This window comes from Condylura cristata, unplaced genomic scaffold, assembly GCF_000260355.1.
Source record: "Condylura cristata isolate star-nosed mole 26May11 unplaced genomic scaffold, ConCri1.0 scaffold00032, whole genome shotgun sequence".
NCBI lineage: Eukaryota > Metazoa > Chordata > Mammalia > Eulipotyphla > Talpidae > Condylura > Condylura cristata.
In genome coordinates this window covers 15,038,712-15,056,365 of record NW_004567133.1, presented here as the reverse complement: position 1 = coordinate 15,056,365, position 17,654 = coordinate 15,038,712, and the positions used below count along the sequence as shown (strand labels likewise).

At 55.9% G+C, this 17,654-nt stretch overlaps 1 protein-coding gene across 6 annotated transcripts in view; it reads left to right on the top strand.

The window, feature by feature from the left end:
* The window catches only part of CLEC16A (C-type lectin domain family 16, member A), a 168,878-nt gene that overhangs the window by 31,686 nt on the left and 119,538 nt on the right, over nt 1-17,654 (top strand). For all 6 annotated transcript variants that reach the window (XM_012731955.1, XM_012731952.1, XM_004691757.2 and 3 more), the window contains one exon: nt 9,376-9,607. In XM_012731955.1, coding sequence (XP_012587409.1) covers nt 9,376-9,607 — 232 coding nt within the window. The remainder of the gene's footprint in view (nt 1-9,375; nt 9,608-17,654) is intronic.

The window sequence follows — 17,654 nt, the reverse complement described above, 5'->3', positions numbered from 1 at the left end:
CGCCTTCCCACACACAACAAAGATCCCGGTCCCCACCCAGCCTCCACCGACTTGGATGCCATTTACACGGTCCTCTGTCACCGGGGTTTCCGGACCCCAGGCCATCACAGAACAGAATGTCCTCCTGTGAGACATTTGCTGCTTGGTGCCACGAGAGGCCCCTCCCCCCCCCCCGGAGCCTCGGGACACTGCAGTTTGCCCGTGTTTTTCACTGAATTTGATTGGTGTGTGGTGGTGAGAAACCATCGCCAGCCCTGCGCCCTTTCCCTGCCGGCCCCACAGTCACATCCTGCAAATGCAGTACAGTGTCACACGCAGGAAACTGACAGCCGCACTTGCAGGTTGACAGAAGCAAATAGCAGAGCGTTGCTGGCCACCTCTCAGCTCAGGCTGCCCACGCCAGCGGAGCCTCTCGTCAGAGGACTGTCGGGGAGATCATCTGTGCCTGGGCCCCGCGGCCTCCCCTGGGGTGAAGTCCTGCCTCCCTGTGCTCACTGCCCAGGCCGCAGCTACCTGTGCTGGAAACAGACCCCCGAGTGTGGCGGGGTGCCAGCCCAGGTAGAAGTGCCCTCTCCACTTCGGCTCTTGCCTTCGCCGTAGCCACGCCCAGCTCGTGTTCGGACGCCCATGGGGATCTGGGAACGTGGAAGTGGCCTCCTGGCCTGCTGGCAGCAGGCCTGGGAAGGCTTACCTTCTTCCCTCTGAGCAAGAGCAGTCTCCTGTTATTTCCTGCCTGACTCGGATGTGGTTTGATCAGACTTGTTTTAAGTTTCTTGGTCTTTTTTAACCTACTTTCTCCTTCCCGTAATTTGTAGATAAGTTACTGGTATTGCTTCATTTTTACCAGCAGACCTTTCACAAAACCAAACCAAAATTGAAGAGAGAAGCAGAGGGGAGAGCAGAGTTATTTGAAAAGACTGTAATTTAGGGTTAAATTTAAAACACATCAGCGTGGTTAGATAAATGTCTAATTGAAAATCATCTGTGCATTAAAATCATATGGTTCTACTAAGGGTGATTCTCGCTATACTTCTAATGCAGAGCAGACAGTGTTTCTCACCAGGGAAACAGTAAGAGAACACTGATTCTGAAACTGCTGACACCTCATTGCTTCTGCAGAATGAGCATGTACATGAGGCTAATTCATCTAAGGCTGCATCAGTGTTATGCATCATTACCTGTGGGCTCCTTTTTTTTTTTTAAGAAACTTTTTTCATTCTGGGTTTCTATGGAATAGTTTCCTTAGTGTTTGCATTCATTCACCCACCCACTACCTCAGCAGAGACGTGTGGTGCAGGGGGAAGACTCTCCCCGGCCTTCATGGGCTTCCCGACCCCTGCGAGGACAGGGGCTGTGTCCTGCTTGGCCTGTGCCGTCACAGGGCTGCTTGGGGGGCTGAATGACTCGGTGGTGGGGGTCCCCTGGGCTCAGGGAACATAATGGCTTCAGGGCCTGCCCCTCACACGCCACCTCCTCTTTGCTCAGAGACAGACTGAAGAAGGGGTGTCCGAGTGGGCTGCGCTGGGTGCGGTGCCGCAGACAGCGCTCAGGGGCCTGGTGGAGTGGGCGCCTCACGGAGCAGCAGCTGGGTGGCTCCGGGCTCCTCACCCCAGCGCAGAGCTGCCCACCCCTTCAAGCCTCAGTTTCCCCCTTCCAATGAGAATAGCGAACACGGGCTTGTGGAGAGGGTTAAATGCAGTGCTAAGTGCTTACTCCAAAGGGTAGAGCACAGTAAGGCCTCAATATTACATGGTGCTCTGGGGAATCCGGAGGGGTGAGCACACACGAAAACACTAGCTGCTCAGTGACCCCCGTCTGCGTGCGGGCCGTGGCTGAGGCAGCAGCCGCCTGGCATCTCCAGGCAGTGTGCTGGCAGGATGGAGCATTTCTAATCAGCATGGATCCCCCCAGGCACCCCAGGGATTTAAGGACAGTGACCAGTGTGGCAGTGGGTGGTCGCTTACCACCCGATGAGGACAGTGAATGCGGCGCTGGGTGTAACTCCTGTCCCTGGAGACAGTTAACAGATGTCTCTCGAGCTGAGGTCGTGCTCACCTGAGGTTGAGACCCTCCGGGTAGCCCCCAGTGAGGCACAGGGACAGAGTCTCTAACACTTCATGAACAAAGAAAGAAAAGACAAGAACATTCACGGGCTTTATTCCCTAGAATCATAATGTTCCGTAGACACCGAACCACGGGTGGGCCATTCCCTGCGGAAACGGCCTGTGTCCTGTTCTGCCTGCAGACCTGGGTGCCCACTGACCGTCCCCTCTCCACTAAGTATTTCTGGGACACCTGCACATTTGAGGCGGACACAGTTGGCCAAGGGGGTGCTGATAGAGGAGGCTCTGGCCTGGTGTTCAGGTAAGGGAGACGGACGAGGTGTCAGCACGTCCACACGGGCTCCAGACTTGGGTCTGGGAAGAGCTAGCAGCTTTGGGAGGTGCTGGTGGAGTGTATGTCCCCCCGAAGGTGTTGGCATTGGCCATGAGGACTGAAGGAAAGGAGCTACCCTGCCGAGAGTTGAGTTGGGGGGCCAAGGTGTGGAAACAAACTGGGTGGCTGGAGGGGCGGGGCACTGTTTATTTTGTGGAAGGGGAATACGCCTGTCCAACTCCTCTAGCTCATTTTAGGCTCATAAACTCGAAGAGCAAGGTGGGATCCTTGCAGTTTAGAGGTGACCAGACCGTTGTCACCCAGTTGTGGGGAATTGCAGGTGTCCAGCCCCAGGCCCTCTTGCTGTTTCTGTCATACCCTACGTCACCACCTGTAATGACAGCCCCTTCCATTATAGCATGAGGGGAGCGGCAGTGTCATGTTCGAGACTGAAGTTTCATGGAACCAGGAGCCATGGCATGTCGTGGTTTAAGGAACACATCTAAGATGGTTGATTTTGCACAAGCATTGAATGTGCCTCCTTGATCATAAGTAGCTTGCAGTTAATTCATCCCACAGCATTGACTGGATCTTGTTTGGATGCCAGACATGGTATTAAGAGGGCAGCTGGCATTGACAGGGACTACTCAGCCTTGGGGGAGAAAAGGCCAGGAGAGGAGGCTGGCCTCCCACCAGCTCCAGACCCCCAGAGGCGGCTTTCTTAGAGGTCACAGCACCATCTCATCGTCACCTGCTGCTTCTCTGGGCAGCAGAGCTGAGCTCCTGGGCAGGGCCGCCCCTCTGTGGGGGCTGTTCCATTGCTAGATGAATGGCTGTGCAGCCACAGCGCTCCCTCTAATTGGCCCCTGTAGAGAAGAGCGAGTGCCAGGCTCCTCTTGTTAAAGGGGGTGGCCTGTTAACCCCTCTGTGTCCCCTCTCTGTTGGTCTTATTTTCCCCATTATATCTGGCCACGCAATCTGATCACCTCCCAGATGTGGTTGGGATCATGTTGGGGTGTCGGTTCAGCAGCCCCTCAATACTCAGGGTTTGGCATGTCACGCGCACACCTGTACATCACCCCAGTCTCATGCTGGTGTCTGCTCACTGATCGTTCTGGAATGAGAATAGCCTTGCTCCCTACAGAGTTTGGTTATGGCTGGTCTCAAGCTGGGACATTTCGTGCTCTGAGTACTTGAGACAAAATTGGGGGAGACTCTGGCATTGTGGCCATAATTGTCGTCAGTCAGGTTGAGGACCCCAAATGAGTGATGTGTAAAACGTCTGAGCTTTGGCTCCTCATGGCCTCCTGCTGCTCTGATTTGTGAGACATGGCCAGCGCCGCTCTGTGGGGCATGGATGGTTGAGCGTGGGTTTGCTGGGTTTACTGGGTTCAAGTCCTGGCTCTGCCTGTCCCAGCGGGGTGACGGTGGGCCAGCGCTCACCTGCACTCCCTTCCCCCGCCTTCACTGAGAGGGCAAAGTGGACAGGCATGGCACACGCAGGCCGGGTGCATACCTCGTGCCCGTGTTCGTGGTGGTTGCTGCTTAGAAAAAAAGGGCCAGGAAGTCTGCTGCCTCTTGGCATCTCACAGGTGCCAAGGGCCGGCCGAGGCCCCCTTGACAGCAGGGCGAGGCTGGGGAGCTGCGTGGCTGGGACTCAGCCAGGCTCGGGCAGCCCCGGCGTCCGCCGTGGGTCCCCGGCCCTGCTCTCTTCCCGCCGTCCTGGCCCCACGGCTGGAGGTTGAGAAGGCTGGCCAGGGGTCAACAGTGAGTAAATGCCTCTAGAACGCCCCTCTGGGGAGGCACTGCGCCAGGTGTTTTTGTACACAGGCCTCATGTCTCCGTCCACTGTCCCTTTTGTCGGGCAGGGGTTCCATCGTCCCTCTTTGCGGATGAGGAAGCGGAGGCGCCGTCGGTGCGATCTCTCGGCTTGTGAGGGGATCTGATGGCTGGCTCAGGCCTGCCGTGTGTTCGCATGTTATCTCTCCTCAGCACGGCCCGCTTCTTGCTTGGGGGGGAAGCCCTCCTAGTTCTCAAAGCCCTTTGCTCCAGAGAGTTCCAGGTAAGCCGTTGGCCTGGGAGGACCTAGAGTCATGGTTTCTCAGCCTGACCGCTGGCTCCTCCCGCAGCTCCAGTTGAGCCCTGAGGCCAGGTCACCTGCCCTTTCTCTGCCCTGCCCTCTCTAGCCAGCAGTCTCTCTCTTGCTCCTTCCCTTCTTGGCCAGGACGCCCAGACCGGCCGGCCTACCGCTGTTCCCAAACCTGTCCTGGCCACACACAGCCACTCTGTCCCCCGCCCACTGCGTCTCTGAGAAGGCAGAAGGAAGCCCCCTGGGAGGCTGTGTCTACCCAGTGCCAGGCAGCACCAAGCTTGTAGGACCCTTCGAGAATGCCTGGCCCCACCCCGACTCCTGAGGGTGGCCCAGTGCCCTGTGACCGGGCAGCAGGGATCTCAGCTGGCACATCAGCCCCAGCAACCCTGGGCTTCCCAGAAATGCAGGTGGCTGGGCGCTGAGCTGGCTTCCCCAGTGCTCCGCTGCCCTCATCAAGACCCCCGCAGCAGTCATCTCCTGCGTGAAGCCCTCCCAAGCCCCCCACCCCCGCCCTGCACACCCCCGTTCCACCTTCTGTGCCCGTATTCGTCCTCGTGCCCTGTGTGCCCATGAACAGTGCCCTGCCCCGTCCCCTGGCTTGCCCAGGCGGCAGGAAGGGACAGGGCAGGAACCCACTCCCCAAGTTTCTCATCTGCTCAGGCTGTCTTTGGGTGCCGCTACACTCCCTCAGGTGGTACTGGAAGTCTTTCAGGTGAGTATTTTAAACCGAGAGATAACAGAGTGCCTGAAAGTGTCCCGTCTTGGGAGCATTGCTTGGGGGCTGGGTGTGCGACTCTTGTCTCTTTTTTCCGGCATCTATTTGACACATGTGGAAATTAGGTGCCAGAGGCCGAGCAGCTGAGCCCAACCAGCGTGAGCTGAGGCCCGGCTCGGCCTCCCCTCTCAGTCTGTAACCAGCACCCCTCTCTCCCTTCAGCTGCTCAAGGGTGCTGTGTTTTGGTTTTTCCCCACGGTGGTGAAATACACACGCGTATTTACACAACAGGGTGGAGTAACCACTTTAAGTCTACGGGCCGGTGGCATCAGGTACATCTTTTGGGTATTCTTTACACGGAGGTAAGGCGGGCAATACCTTGTTGGGGTAAAATCAAGTGAATGACGGAGCAGCTGCTACGGCAGAAAGTGAAAGTGCCCCCGACCTCAGTGTCTTCCTCTGAAGGAGCCGCTGTTTTCAGTTTTGTATCCCTGCAGGCCTGGTTCGTGTGCAGCCTGCTCTTGAACAGGCTGGTTTTCAGTTGACAGTTTTGGTTTTTAACCGTAAATGGCGTCCTGGAGTCTTTGATTGGCTGTGGCTCCACGTAGCCTGTGTCCACGTCTTTCTAGGGGGTGGAAGGTGTTCTTTCGACATCCGGGCTTCCTTCACTCCGTGTGCGGCTCGCGTGGCCCTCGCGAGCCCATCCTTCCCCTCGCCCCTTGCTCCTGCTCCTGTAGCTGTTCGTGAGGAGTCTGCTCTTGGACCTCGCAGCCCCTGAAGGCCTTGATCATGAATGGCCCCTGGGGAGTCACCTTCTCAGTAGTTAGCTTGTAAGCAAGGGCCACAGGCTGGGGCTAAGAGGCGAAGGCTGGTGGAGTGTCCCGAGAAGCCACAGTCGCAGCAGATCTCTGCAGAGCTCTCAGCCACCCAGGCCTTTGCTGACCTTCAGGGCTCCTGACCCAGAGCCAGGTTGACGTCCAGCCTCAGAGCCCTCAGCCCCTTCCTGCTCCCCTTCTTGGGTTCCTGGCAGAATTAGCGCAGTCGGAGGGTGGACCCGAATCTCCACGCTCCTCCTTCAGCCCGGGCTCCGGGTGCCTGGGACATGAGCCCCCGGTAAAGCCCACGTCTGTGGCCTTTGGGGACATGGGCCTTCTTTTAGAATGTTTCCCTCTGAGACGTGCGTGGAGTTTTCATTACCCACAGGCCTTTTGGTTTGGGGACGCTGAAGTGGGCTTTTCTCATTTATTTTTGTTACTTTCATGGAGCCTGTTCGTGCCTTTCTGCCCCCACCCCCCCCACCCCCAATCCAAGCAGGAAAAAATATAAAAATATGAGAAACTGCCAGTGCTGGTGGGGCATACAGGGCCAGTCGCCTTCCCCAGGGAGATGGTAGCTCGACTCCTGCAGCTTTCCTGGCGAGTGGGGTCTGGCCCTCCTGGAGCCTTGGAAAGCTTTCCCTGGGCCCCGCCAGGCCTCCGGTCACCTCGCCCTGCTTCCGTCCCCATCCTCCAGTATAAGACGCCTCTTCTCACCATCTTGACCCCCAAGCTCTGGCCGACCATCTTGCCGACCTCCCCTGCATGGACATTTAGGTTATTTCCCGCTGTTGACTGGGTGGTTGCATTTCAAAGGTTTGAAATTTCCCAGCAAGCTTGCTCCGCCCCCCTCCCCTCCCCACACTCCCCACCCCAGCCCACAGCACCTTATCAAGAAAAGTGGATCCCTTTGGAAAGTTCTGAAATTCATTTTTACAGTTGATTTATTTTTATTATTATTATTTTTTTATGGATTTCATCCCATAGACAGTAGGAATTTATTAGAGACCTCCCTGGGGAAGTGACATTCCAGTATATGCGTGGGGAAGATGGATCCGACATCCGTGTGCTGATGGGCAGTGCTTTCTCTCACAACGAGGGTGGATGTGAGAAAGACTGTGGGCACTTGAACAGCGTGGAGGCCAGAACAGTGGGAGTGAGGGGCCCTCCGAGGGGCAGATTCTGAGCCTGGCAGGACAGCAGGCGCTTGAATGCCGTGTTCAAGGGCACCGGAGCTTCATGTGGTCAGGGGAAGGAGAACTTTATTTCTATGGTTTGGTCTAGTTCCAGAGGCCTGAGATTGTTTGCTTCACATTTAGACAAGGCATCTGAGGCTCACGGAGGCCCCATCACCCTGCAGGGTTCATCTGGGGTTCACCAGGCCCAAACCCCATGCTTGGTTCCACTTCCCTCGCGCAGGGTCTTTACAGCCCTTGGACCTCTGAGTCCAGAGGGAGTTCAGGCGCAGCTCGCCTCCTCCGCGTGGCCTATGCTCCCAGCCGCTGACGGGGCGCCGGGCTGCCCGCGCTGGGTGGTAGCGTTCTGTGCGGGACCTTGCTGACGGTGTCACGCTTGGAAACCCATGGGGGTGAGTGGTGGTGGGAGGAAGCAGCTGCTTCACTGCAGGACCTTCACTTCCCAGGCCGGGACCCTCCAGGGAGAGACGGGGTTCATCACACTGCTCCTCAGCGGCCCTGCGTCTGCATCTGCCGGGGTGCACCGGGCGGTGCCCTGCACTGGGCTTTTGCTCATCGGCGTCGGGAATGAGCCATCGGGCTTTCCTGGACAGCAGAACTGTGTCTCAATTTTGCTGTCATTTTTGTGGGTGACTAATCCAAAGGTAAATAAAAATTAACGTTTGGATTTGGAAGCTAACTTAACTTTCAATTAATTTTTGTCTTGAGCACTATTGAATTTAATCTGTGTTCCTGGAGAACGTTCCAGTTTTTGGCAAGCGGGGGCAGAGGGCAGTTGCCGGCTATTTGGGATAAATTCAGAAGATAGAAAATTCTCATCTATCATGATCATGGCAAAGCTTTTTTTTTTTTCTTTTAATGACAAAACTTTATCTGAACACCTAGGCTCTGGAAAGAAACCCCTCTGCCGAACGCTGCCCCTAACAAATCAAGTTTGCCTGTCGCTGTTCCTTTCTAAACCCGGCCGTCAGCGTGTGAGTGTAGAGGGCTGCGGGGTGCGAGCCGCTGGTGAAGCGCCGTAAGTCTGTTAGTCTAGGACGAGTCGGACTTGGGGCCTGGGCGAGCTTCGCTTCAGTCTGCGGTAGCACAGCGGGCTGTGTGGCACTGGGCCCAGGCACTTAACCCTCGACCGCATCAGGCGCAAGGACTGAGACACAGCCGTGTTTCACAGGATGAGTCTACTGACCACTGGGGACAGCGGCCTTTTCATTCCTCTTCAAGTCCTTTCACTTTTTCGGGCAAAAACTCCTCCCTTTGGGGTGAGCTGACCTTTACCTCAGGCTTGCTAGATCCCCCTCTCATAGAGAGCCAGCACTTGGCCACTCTCTGTGTATCTTGCTTTTTCTTTTCTGTTGCTTTTTTTTTTTTTTTAAGATTTATTTATTTGTGCATACAGAACTGGGGTACAGGCCAGAGGTGCGGGGGCGGTGAGAAGATTCACCAGAGACAGAATAGGGAGCAGAATAGGCAGATCGACGAAGTACACTGCTGAGGGGAGAAGAGCGGGGGGGGGGGGTCAGGAGAGGTCTGCCGTGCCGTGGGGGTCATCTCCGGGGCGGGGATCGAACTCATGTGGAAGTGGCTTTAGCTTCTCAGTGCTGTGCTCTAACCCACTGCACCACCAGAGAGGTATTTCATTTCCCAGGGTGATCGTTTCTTTTAAAAATAATTTCATTAGAAGTTAATGATTAAACACCAGACATACATTGTACAGACTGTACATGAGTTTGAATCGCAGCTCTGCTGCCTCCTGGGCTGTGCAGCCCAGGGCACGTCGCTCAGCGTTCCTGAGTTGCGCTCTCCCGTCCTGCGGAGCAAGGCTAGCGGCGCACCATCCACAGAGATGGTGTTGAGAATGAGTGAGGCAGTACAGTCAGACCCCTCAAGCTGGCATCCTGCACGTCCACGGTGCCATCACCACGGTCACCGACCCGTGGCTAGCAGGTTGCTGGTGCTGGTAACGAGCAGTTTCTGACTTTGTATGATGGGCAGGGAATGGGAGCTGCTGGTGGCCTGAGTATTCAGTAACGATGATAATGTTAATGCGAGTCATAGTAATACACTTGGGATCGCTTTTGCCACATTAGAAATGACTGTCTCGGGGCAGAGACTCTCAGGCATGTGGGTGGGGCCCAGTGAGATCCCGGTGTTCAAAGTGCTCTCTTGGTTCTGCTCTCCTAGGCCAAGCCCAGCATCCGGTGCTTCATTAAACCCACCGAGACGCTGGAGCGATCCCTCGAGATGAACAAGCAGAAGGGCAAGAGGCGGGTGCAAAAGAGACCCAACTACAAAAATGTTGGGGAGGAAGAAGATGAAGAGAAAGGGCCCCCTGAAGATGCCCAAGAAGATGCCGAGAAGGCCAAAGGCCCAGAGGCTGGCTCTAAGGGCGCCAGGGCGAGTGTGGAGAATGAAGGTGAGTGCGCCCGCCAGCACCCGTCACCGGCTGCGAGCCAGGCTGTCACTTGAGTCTGGTGCTCCCATCCCGTGTGGCCAAGGGAGCTCCCTTCATTGCTGACACCAGGGCACCTCGCTGTCTGGCCACCGGGAGGCCACTGTGGGCACAGCCGGCCCAGGCCCCTCCCACCACCCTGCACTGGATGGGGAGCCTGAGCCAGGTTCTGTACTTCGAGCCCTGCGCCTCAGTTTCCTCATCTGTGAACCGATGAGGATGCAGGATCTTCTTTGTTTTACAAGAATTAGGCGAATTAGCATCTGCAGTGCGTTCAGAGAGCACCCGGCTGCTGCTCGTATTACCGTCGTCTTTGTCATTGACGCTGTTCTCGTTGCTCCTGATGACCTGGGTTATGATGTGGCAGCAGTCGTTATTTCCAGTTCTGTAGAAAGAAAAGGCCGTGTCGAGTGAAATTCTATGCTTTCAGTCAGATTATTATTTTTGCATCAAATAATCAAACATTATCTGTTTCTTATCTTCAGATTTTTTACACAAGAGTGAAGTATAGTTGTGTGCCACATGTATACTCTCAGTAAGCAGAATCACCCCCCTCCCCCCTCTTTTTTGCCCCTGTCAGGAATAATTCTGGTTTATTTTTCACCATCCTCTCATTTAGAAGCTAAAACCTCAGTCTCTGCTCTGGGATTAACCAGGCGTGAACTGTACAGTTCTGTGGCCAGGCCCAGCACACAGCTGCACAGACCGGGACTCCGGCCATGGCCCCGGCCTTGAGCTTGGGGCAGGTGGGGCCGTGCTCACTGGTGCTGAGCGCTCCCCCCAACCTCCTGACACAGGCTTCGGGTGTGGGACACTTCCTGCCGGGCATCCTCCTAGGCCCTGGGCCAGGGTTGGGGTTCTCCCCAGCCCCTTCAGCCTGGAGCACCCCAGCCTGGGTCATCTGAGCAACTTTCCAAATCAGAGACTAGGACTCCCCCCTGGGAGGCGTTAGCAGTGAGTGGCTGTGCAGCCACAACACTCACGGAGGCCAGCCCCGCCAGCCCCTCCCCCGCCCAGCTCTGAGTCCTCCGTGAAAGCCGCCATCCCAGCTGGGGCCGCTTCTTCAGAGCGTCTCTGGGGCCATCGGCCCTCTTTTTAAAGCTGAAGTCTCCAGCCTGCTTGTCTTTCTTCAAAGTGTACAGTGACCATTTTGGTTTAGGAATTCTTTCTCAGTTCAGGAAACTCCCTTGGCCTACAAATATCACTTTGGTGGAAAGGCGAGGGACAGACGCTGGGTAAGCCATGCTTGTATGCAGATTTGAGTCTTTCTGATTTTCATTTTTTTTAAAGGTTTATTTATTTGTGCATACAGAGCTGGGGTACAGGCCAGAGGCTCAGGAGCGGCGAGAGGCTTCACCAGAGACAGAGTGGGGAACAGAACAGGCAGATCGACGAAATACACTGCTGAGGGGAGCAGCGGGTGGGTCAGGAGAGGTCTGCCACACCATGTGGTCACCTCCGGGGCGGGCAGGAATCGAACTCATGCAGAAGCGGCTTCAGATTCTCAGTGCTGTGCTTTAACCCGCTGCGCCACCAGGGAGTGCCTCTGATTTTCATTTTTAAGTCAAGAGAAAATTGTTTTAACTCAAAAGTTTTGCTGTCCTGTGGCCACGTTGGGGTGAAAGGGGAGATTTCACCCCATGTTGTACAATGTGTTCTCATCGATTTTGTTTTGGAACCAGTCTACCTCTTCGGTTCCAGTCCTTTTAAGGGATCTCTCTGCAGGCCGGGCCATGACTCACCGTGTAATGGACAGGCGGGCTTGGCCCCCACACGCCACCAGATGAGTCAGTGAGGGGCTCCTCTGGCCAGCAGAACCGCTGCCATGGCCAGTTTGGACGGGGCTCCCGGGCACCGACCCCATCTGCCCACCTGTCCTGCTCGCCAGGCTCTGGCAGTGGGTTTCCAGCCCTGTTCCGTGGTCACGCTGTCAGACGGGCTCTGGACCTGGCTTGGAGGCCGGTGGCAGGACTTGGCTCAGTGGGGTTCTTGTGGTCCCCTGGCCACTTGGGCATCCTCCTATTTTCTCATTCCAAAATACCATGGCGCTGTCTTCCCACCCAGCTTACCCCAAAATGAGCACTGTCTTCCCAGGCCCGCCCTGCACAGAGCTGCCTAATGGGCGGCAGCGGCAGCTGTGTTCTAGAGCTTTCTGGATCATATTTGTGATCACTTTGTTATTCTCATACTTGCAGGCGCAGCTGGTGGGTGTTCTCTCCTTAGATGGCATCCACGTTTGGGCGAAACCTCACAGCTGTTAATTGCTAGGACTTGGAAGACGTCAGGCAGTTTTCTCATTCAGTTTTGATGCAGTAGACGGCGGTGGGGGTGGGGCGGCATCACCTCGAGGACTGGAGGGCTGGCTCACTGCCTGACTCCAAGTCCAGGTTTAGTGTGCGCCGGGATGGCCTCAAGGTTCCAGACCTCGACTTCCCCAGCTGCAAAGCAGTATAGAGAGTGCGATTCACATGCACCTCGTTTCTTCAGATGTTTGGATCCTTAGAGCTGTGTGATTTAGAAATTCAGCTCAGATTGGCTTAAAGAACAAGAATATTGTTCATGCCACTGGGGAGCTTGGGTGGGGCGAAGACCGCAGGCAGCTCCAGGCTGCCAGCGCCCCCCACATGGAGAGGGAACACTCTTCCCACTGCCTGCCGCAAGGCCCGGCGGCTAAGGGGCCTGGCTCGCCTGGCCTGTAGTGGAGGTGTGTGCTGTAGGCCAGGCCTGGGCCGAGCATCCACCCTGCTGTGACTCCTGCAGTACAAACGAGCGAGGGCTATCAGAAGCAGGGGTGTGGGGGCCAGGCGCGGAAACAGCAGGCGGTCCCCTAGAAAGCCACACTCAGCCTCGTCACCCCTTCTCGCTGCAGCTGTGAGGTGAACGCATGGCTGTGCTCACTCCTTGTATGTCGCAGTGTCTAGAGCTTGCCAACAGTCTGGCACAGGTGTGAAAGACAGGTACCCCTGGCTACCCCCCCTTAAGGGAAATCTTTACCTAAAAAGGTGACATAAAGGACAGGAATGCAAAGGCATGTGGTCACAAGTCACAGTTTTGCCATGACCTGATTTGAGCGTGGCATTTACATTTTTTTTCTACAAACACAACACGCAGAATCCACACCTCCTCCACATTTAAGCACAGACGAGGAAGTTGTGTGAAATGAGTGTGCACCCCTGGACCATCCACTCCCGTCCCCAGTTTACAAAGAAATTTGCTCTGCCTCAGGTCCCACGTGATGGATGACTCACTCTGAAACCAACAAATCACAGGGCCCCTCAGTTTGCAGAACTTGAACGCTTGAAGAGGATGGGTGCCCTGGCCCCGGGAGCTGCAGGAGGGTTCACAAGGACGCACACATGCCTTCGCTGCTCCTTTTGAGTTGAGTAACCTAAGGAGGCGAAGCTAAGAGTCATTTGAACTTGTCTACATGTCGGGCTTGGCTTTTGGTTTTTTCCTGGCCTGGCCGCAAAGCCACACCTTTCTTGGAATGCCAGCCAGCCAGGAGCGAGGCCCGCAGCGCCGACTCGGAAGCAGCCAGGCCACCGGGCGCTGAGGGGCACTCGGGAGTTGGGAGCCCCGCTTTGCTTTTGCTTTGGCAGTCTGCTGCAGTGCAATGGAACCTGGCCCCACTTCGGGCTCCCCTTGGGAAGCCTGGGCTGATGTCAGACTCAGCCACGTTTTCTGATTGGTGAGCAAGAGAACTTGCTCGGGAAAGGTCGTGTCTGCCTCCCGAGCAGCTCTCTGACCCCAGCAAAAGTCATTGCCCTTTCTGGGCTTTTCTTCTCGGGAGGGGATTTCACAACGCACCCAGCCTCCAGGTTGTCAGAAAGAAGAGCATCTGTGTTTTAGCACCTAGCACTGGACACACGAGCACTGCGGGTGAACAAGAACCCCAGCTAGGACGGGAAGGGGCAGGTGCCAGGAAGGGGCACTTGAACTTGAACTTGGTCAGGGGCACTTTGACGTTGGTCACTGTTGAGTTTCTCTGTTAACCTCTAGGACAAATAAGTGAGGGGTATGTGTGTGTGACACACAGAGAGAGAGAGAGAGAGAGAGAGAGAGAGAGAGAGAAGGGCCGGTAGGCGGGGCCACTGTTTAGCCACATGGAGTGCAGGCTTTCCAAATGGGTTTAACTCGTATAAGGGGAAAGACCAGATGAATTTGGACAAATCTTCTGAAGAACAGCTTTCTAAAGACACATTCCGAATGCTTTTGCACTAGCTGCTAAAAGGTAGTACAGGCAGAGAAAGGGCTGCCCAAGTCCTGGCACGCATGCATCCTGTCCGGCCAGGTGCTGCTGGCCACACCCTGAAGCTAGCCAGTTCCCCTACCCCCCCCCCGCAACCCCCCCCCCAAGCCTGCAGACCTCTCTCACCTGCCCAAATAGGACCCCATCAAACAGTGCCCTGACCCCGACCCCCGGCCCCACATCCACCATCGTCTCCTCTGCGTCGGCTCCCTCCAAGGCTGCCAGCACTTCTTTTGCAGGCTGAGTACCAGTCTGCTGCAGGGCCAGACTGCCTGGACTTACCCATCACCCCCCAGCGGCCATTTGGGTCACGGCCACCTTTTCCCGATGCTGCCATGAGCCAGGTGTGCACCCCCATTCCTGCTTTGGATTCTCCCGGGGCGATGAGGGAAGCTGAGGGCCGCCAGGAGGGCCTGGGGGGGCCAGAGGGGTGGTGGTCAGGGTTTCTGCACCCAGCTTCGCTCCTTGCAGGCGTGTTCCTTGAGTCCCTGAGGCTCCACATCCCCGTTGTGTGCGGAACTGTGCCCCACCACACTGGTGTGCCCGAGCTTCCACACGGCGGGCCCCATGCCTAGTGCAGGACCAACAGTGCACAGAGGGGAGCGCCCAGGAGGCGCCCACAGCACTGGCACAGAGGCCCTGGCCTTGTCTGCCTCAGTTCCTGTAAAATGCAGGGGCTGGGCTAGATGAGCACGGCCCCAGCGGCAGGACACGGGGTGACTTCGGTGGAAAGAGGGGTCTGAGCGCGCCTCTAACTCCTGCCCCACATCCCGAGTCCCCTCTGCAGCGTGCACGGCAGATGCCCTCGCCATGTGCGTCTCCACTCTCGCGCTCTCTCTATGCTGAAAGGGAGAAAGCCAAGAGCGTGCTCTAAAGCGTTCCCATTGCCCAGTTTACACACCACGCCCGTTTGCTTCCTTATTTGCACACTCTGTCCCCCACACACGTACTCTCACCCCCTTCTTTTTCCTGGGTAAGTGGCGCCCGTCCCGAGGCTCAGCTTGCGCTTGCCTGCGGCTGCTCTCTTCCGAGCCCTCGGCGCACTGACTGGCTTCGCCGTAGTTTTCTACCGTCTGTGTGCCCGCGTCCACTGGCTATTAGGCGTCCTTTCTGATCTGTGTCCCATCCGGTACAAAGTCCATTCTGGGGTCAGGCAGTACATTTGTCACTTCTCTTTAGCCTCCTTGACTCTGGGACACCCCACAGCCTGCCTTTCTCATTCACAGCAGTGACACATCACCTGGCCATTCCCCACCCCCATTGGTATCTCCCCCACCCCCCATCTTAATAAAGTGTTCCCCATTCTGCCTTCGCTGTTTCTCTGCTTAGATTGAGGTTATGTAGTCTTGGCTGAAAGACGTCACATGTGAGCTTGCCTCTGGAGGCATGTGATGCCCTCTGTCCCTCATAGGTGAGGGCCTTCTTAGCCACCTGATATAGGAATTGCCCGCTTTCTCCACTGTATATTTACTTTCTCTTTTCTTTGTGACTAGTCAGCAGTCCACGGGGTGACAGCAACGCGTCCTTAGAAGTGCGCTTAGACTTGAACTTCGTGACGATTCTTGCTCACCCAGTCTTGACCAGGGTGGAGGCAGAATGCTAACTTGTGGGGGCAGTGCACCCCCAAGTTTCAAGGGCAGCCCTCGGCACTCACTGTAGCCAGGTCCCCCCCTCCCCTTTGTTTCTGTATCCAGTCTTGCCATAAACTCATGGGTTCAGTTTTTGGTGGTTTGTATTTCTTTACCATATTTAACTAATCGGATGTTAAATTGTGCCAGATTTGGCCATGGAGAACCTTTCCAGGTGGCTGCTAGCCCTCGGGATGAGCCCCCATCATTTCTCCAAGCAGTCCTTACACTAGGGCATGAAAGGTTCTGACCCAGCCCGCCCACTCCTGGAAGTAGGCATTGCTTGGAAAAACCCCAGTTCCTCCATGTGGGCAGCCACTATCAGCGCCCGGATCTGGGCACGACGTGTGCTCTTTGCTACGAGGGTTTCTTGCTTTATCACTCTTAGTGGCCAGAACTAGGAAATAGATGCACGTGAACATGCAGAGTGCACATTTATGCTGGACACATGCACATGCGCACATGTGTATCTATTTACACATATTTAACCAATCTTGCTTGTCCCCCCCCCCCCCCCATTCAGGATTCGTTTGCCTCTTCTTGCTCTGGCCTGTAATACTTTTGGGATTGTTTTCCGGGAGTCCAGGTGGGTTACGCCCCCACCTCAACCCACTGCTTCACCTGCGCCCCCGAGAGTCTAGAGCCAGGCGACGTGCGCACTCGCCGCAGGGATGAGCTGTCCTCCCTCCCTCTGCTCCCCTGCACGCAGAGGATTTGTGTCCATTGGAAATAAATCTCAGCCCCTCCCCACACAGCCCAGGAGTCTTCTTTCCCATTCTGGTTGATTTGATTTCTAGTTTTGAAAGTGGAAGATTAACAAACTCAAAGCTAAGCACAAAGCTGTGTTCAAAGAAGTGTCCCTTCCCCTTGTCGCCCTTCCATCCCATTCCGCCACCTCTTGTGGAAAACCGGATCTTTGTTCTGGAAAACGCTCCCTGTGTTTCCTTTTACGAAAAGCAGCAGATGTGTGTGTGTTGTCTCCTTGCGGACACCCCGTGTCCGAGGCCCTTGGCTCTCCTTGTCACTTAGCAGCGTCTCCAGCGGTCGCCCTGCGGCAGTCAGAGCACATGCCCGTGTCTGCCTCTTGCGCCTGGACAGCTAGGTAGTTTCCAGCGTTTTGCAATTCCAGGCGCTACTGAGTGAACACCCTCATGTGTGCTTTTCATCTCGTTGGAGATAGAATTCAGCGAGTGGCATTGCTGGGCTGAAGGGTCGCACAGTGATTTAAAGTTTCCTCTTAAAATATATTTCAGTTTAAAAAAAAGGTGAGGTGAAAACCAGCGCATTGGTTGGGTAAATTGCCCCCTTCCAGCTCCAGACTTGAGGCCCCAGTTGGGTACGAGGTGGAGCAGTGGAGGTGCGGCCGGAGCCCCCCAGGGGGTCTTCATCAGACCCTGAGTCTGGCCTCGAGACACCACTGGGAATCTGCGCACGTGCCGCCCTGGCCTCTTTCCTGGTGGCAGCAGTGTGGGGTGAGGTCAGAAAACTACACAGAGCCGTGCTGAACTTTCTGGTTTGGCCTGCAGGGGCTCACCGTGACCCTGAGACACCCGGAAAGGGGAAGTCCTCTTCGGCATCCACCGCTAAAGAAGTCTGTAGACTCTATTAGAACAGTGAGGCCTGGGGAGACCCACTCCTCCACAGCCTGTCACCAGCTGTGCGTGCGGGCTCCGCCCATCCTTCTGGAAGCAGCCCCCGGGGTGGCAGACCCTGGGAAGAGTCTCCACTTTCAGGAGTTCTTCTGTGAGGGCATCCGGGTCGGGGGCAGTGCAGCCATGGGTCTCAGCTGCCAGGGCAGGAGCCAGCGGCTCTGGATGCCTCGGGGGCCCACCTCTGAGTGCGCAGAAGCGTGCATAAAGGCGTGATTTAAGCCCACATCTAAGTAGAACATGCAGTGCTAACGTCACACACATCACCAAGTAAGATAGACTTTTCAAAGAACGAGAAGAAGCCCTCGCTGGTGGCACAACAGGTGAGGACACAGCACTGAAGCTGGCCGTAGCTGCTTGAGTGTGAGTTCAATCCCTGGCCAGGGAGCTGACCCACAGGGCCCAGCAGACCTCTCCTGACCACCTGCTGCTCCCCTCAGCAGTGTACTTAGTCGATCCGCCTGTTCTGCTCCCCACTCCGTCTC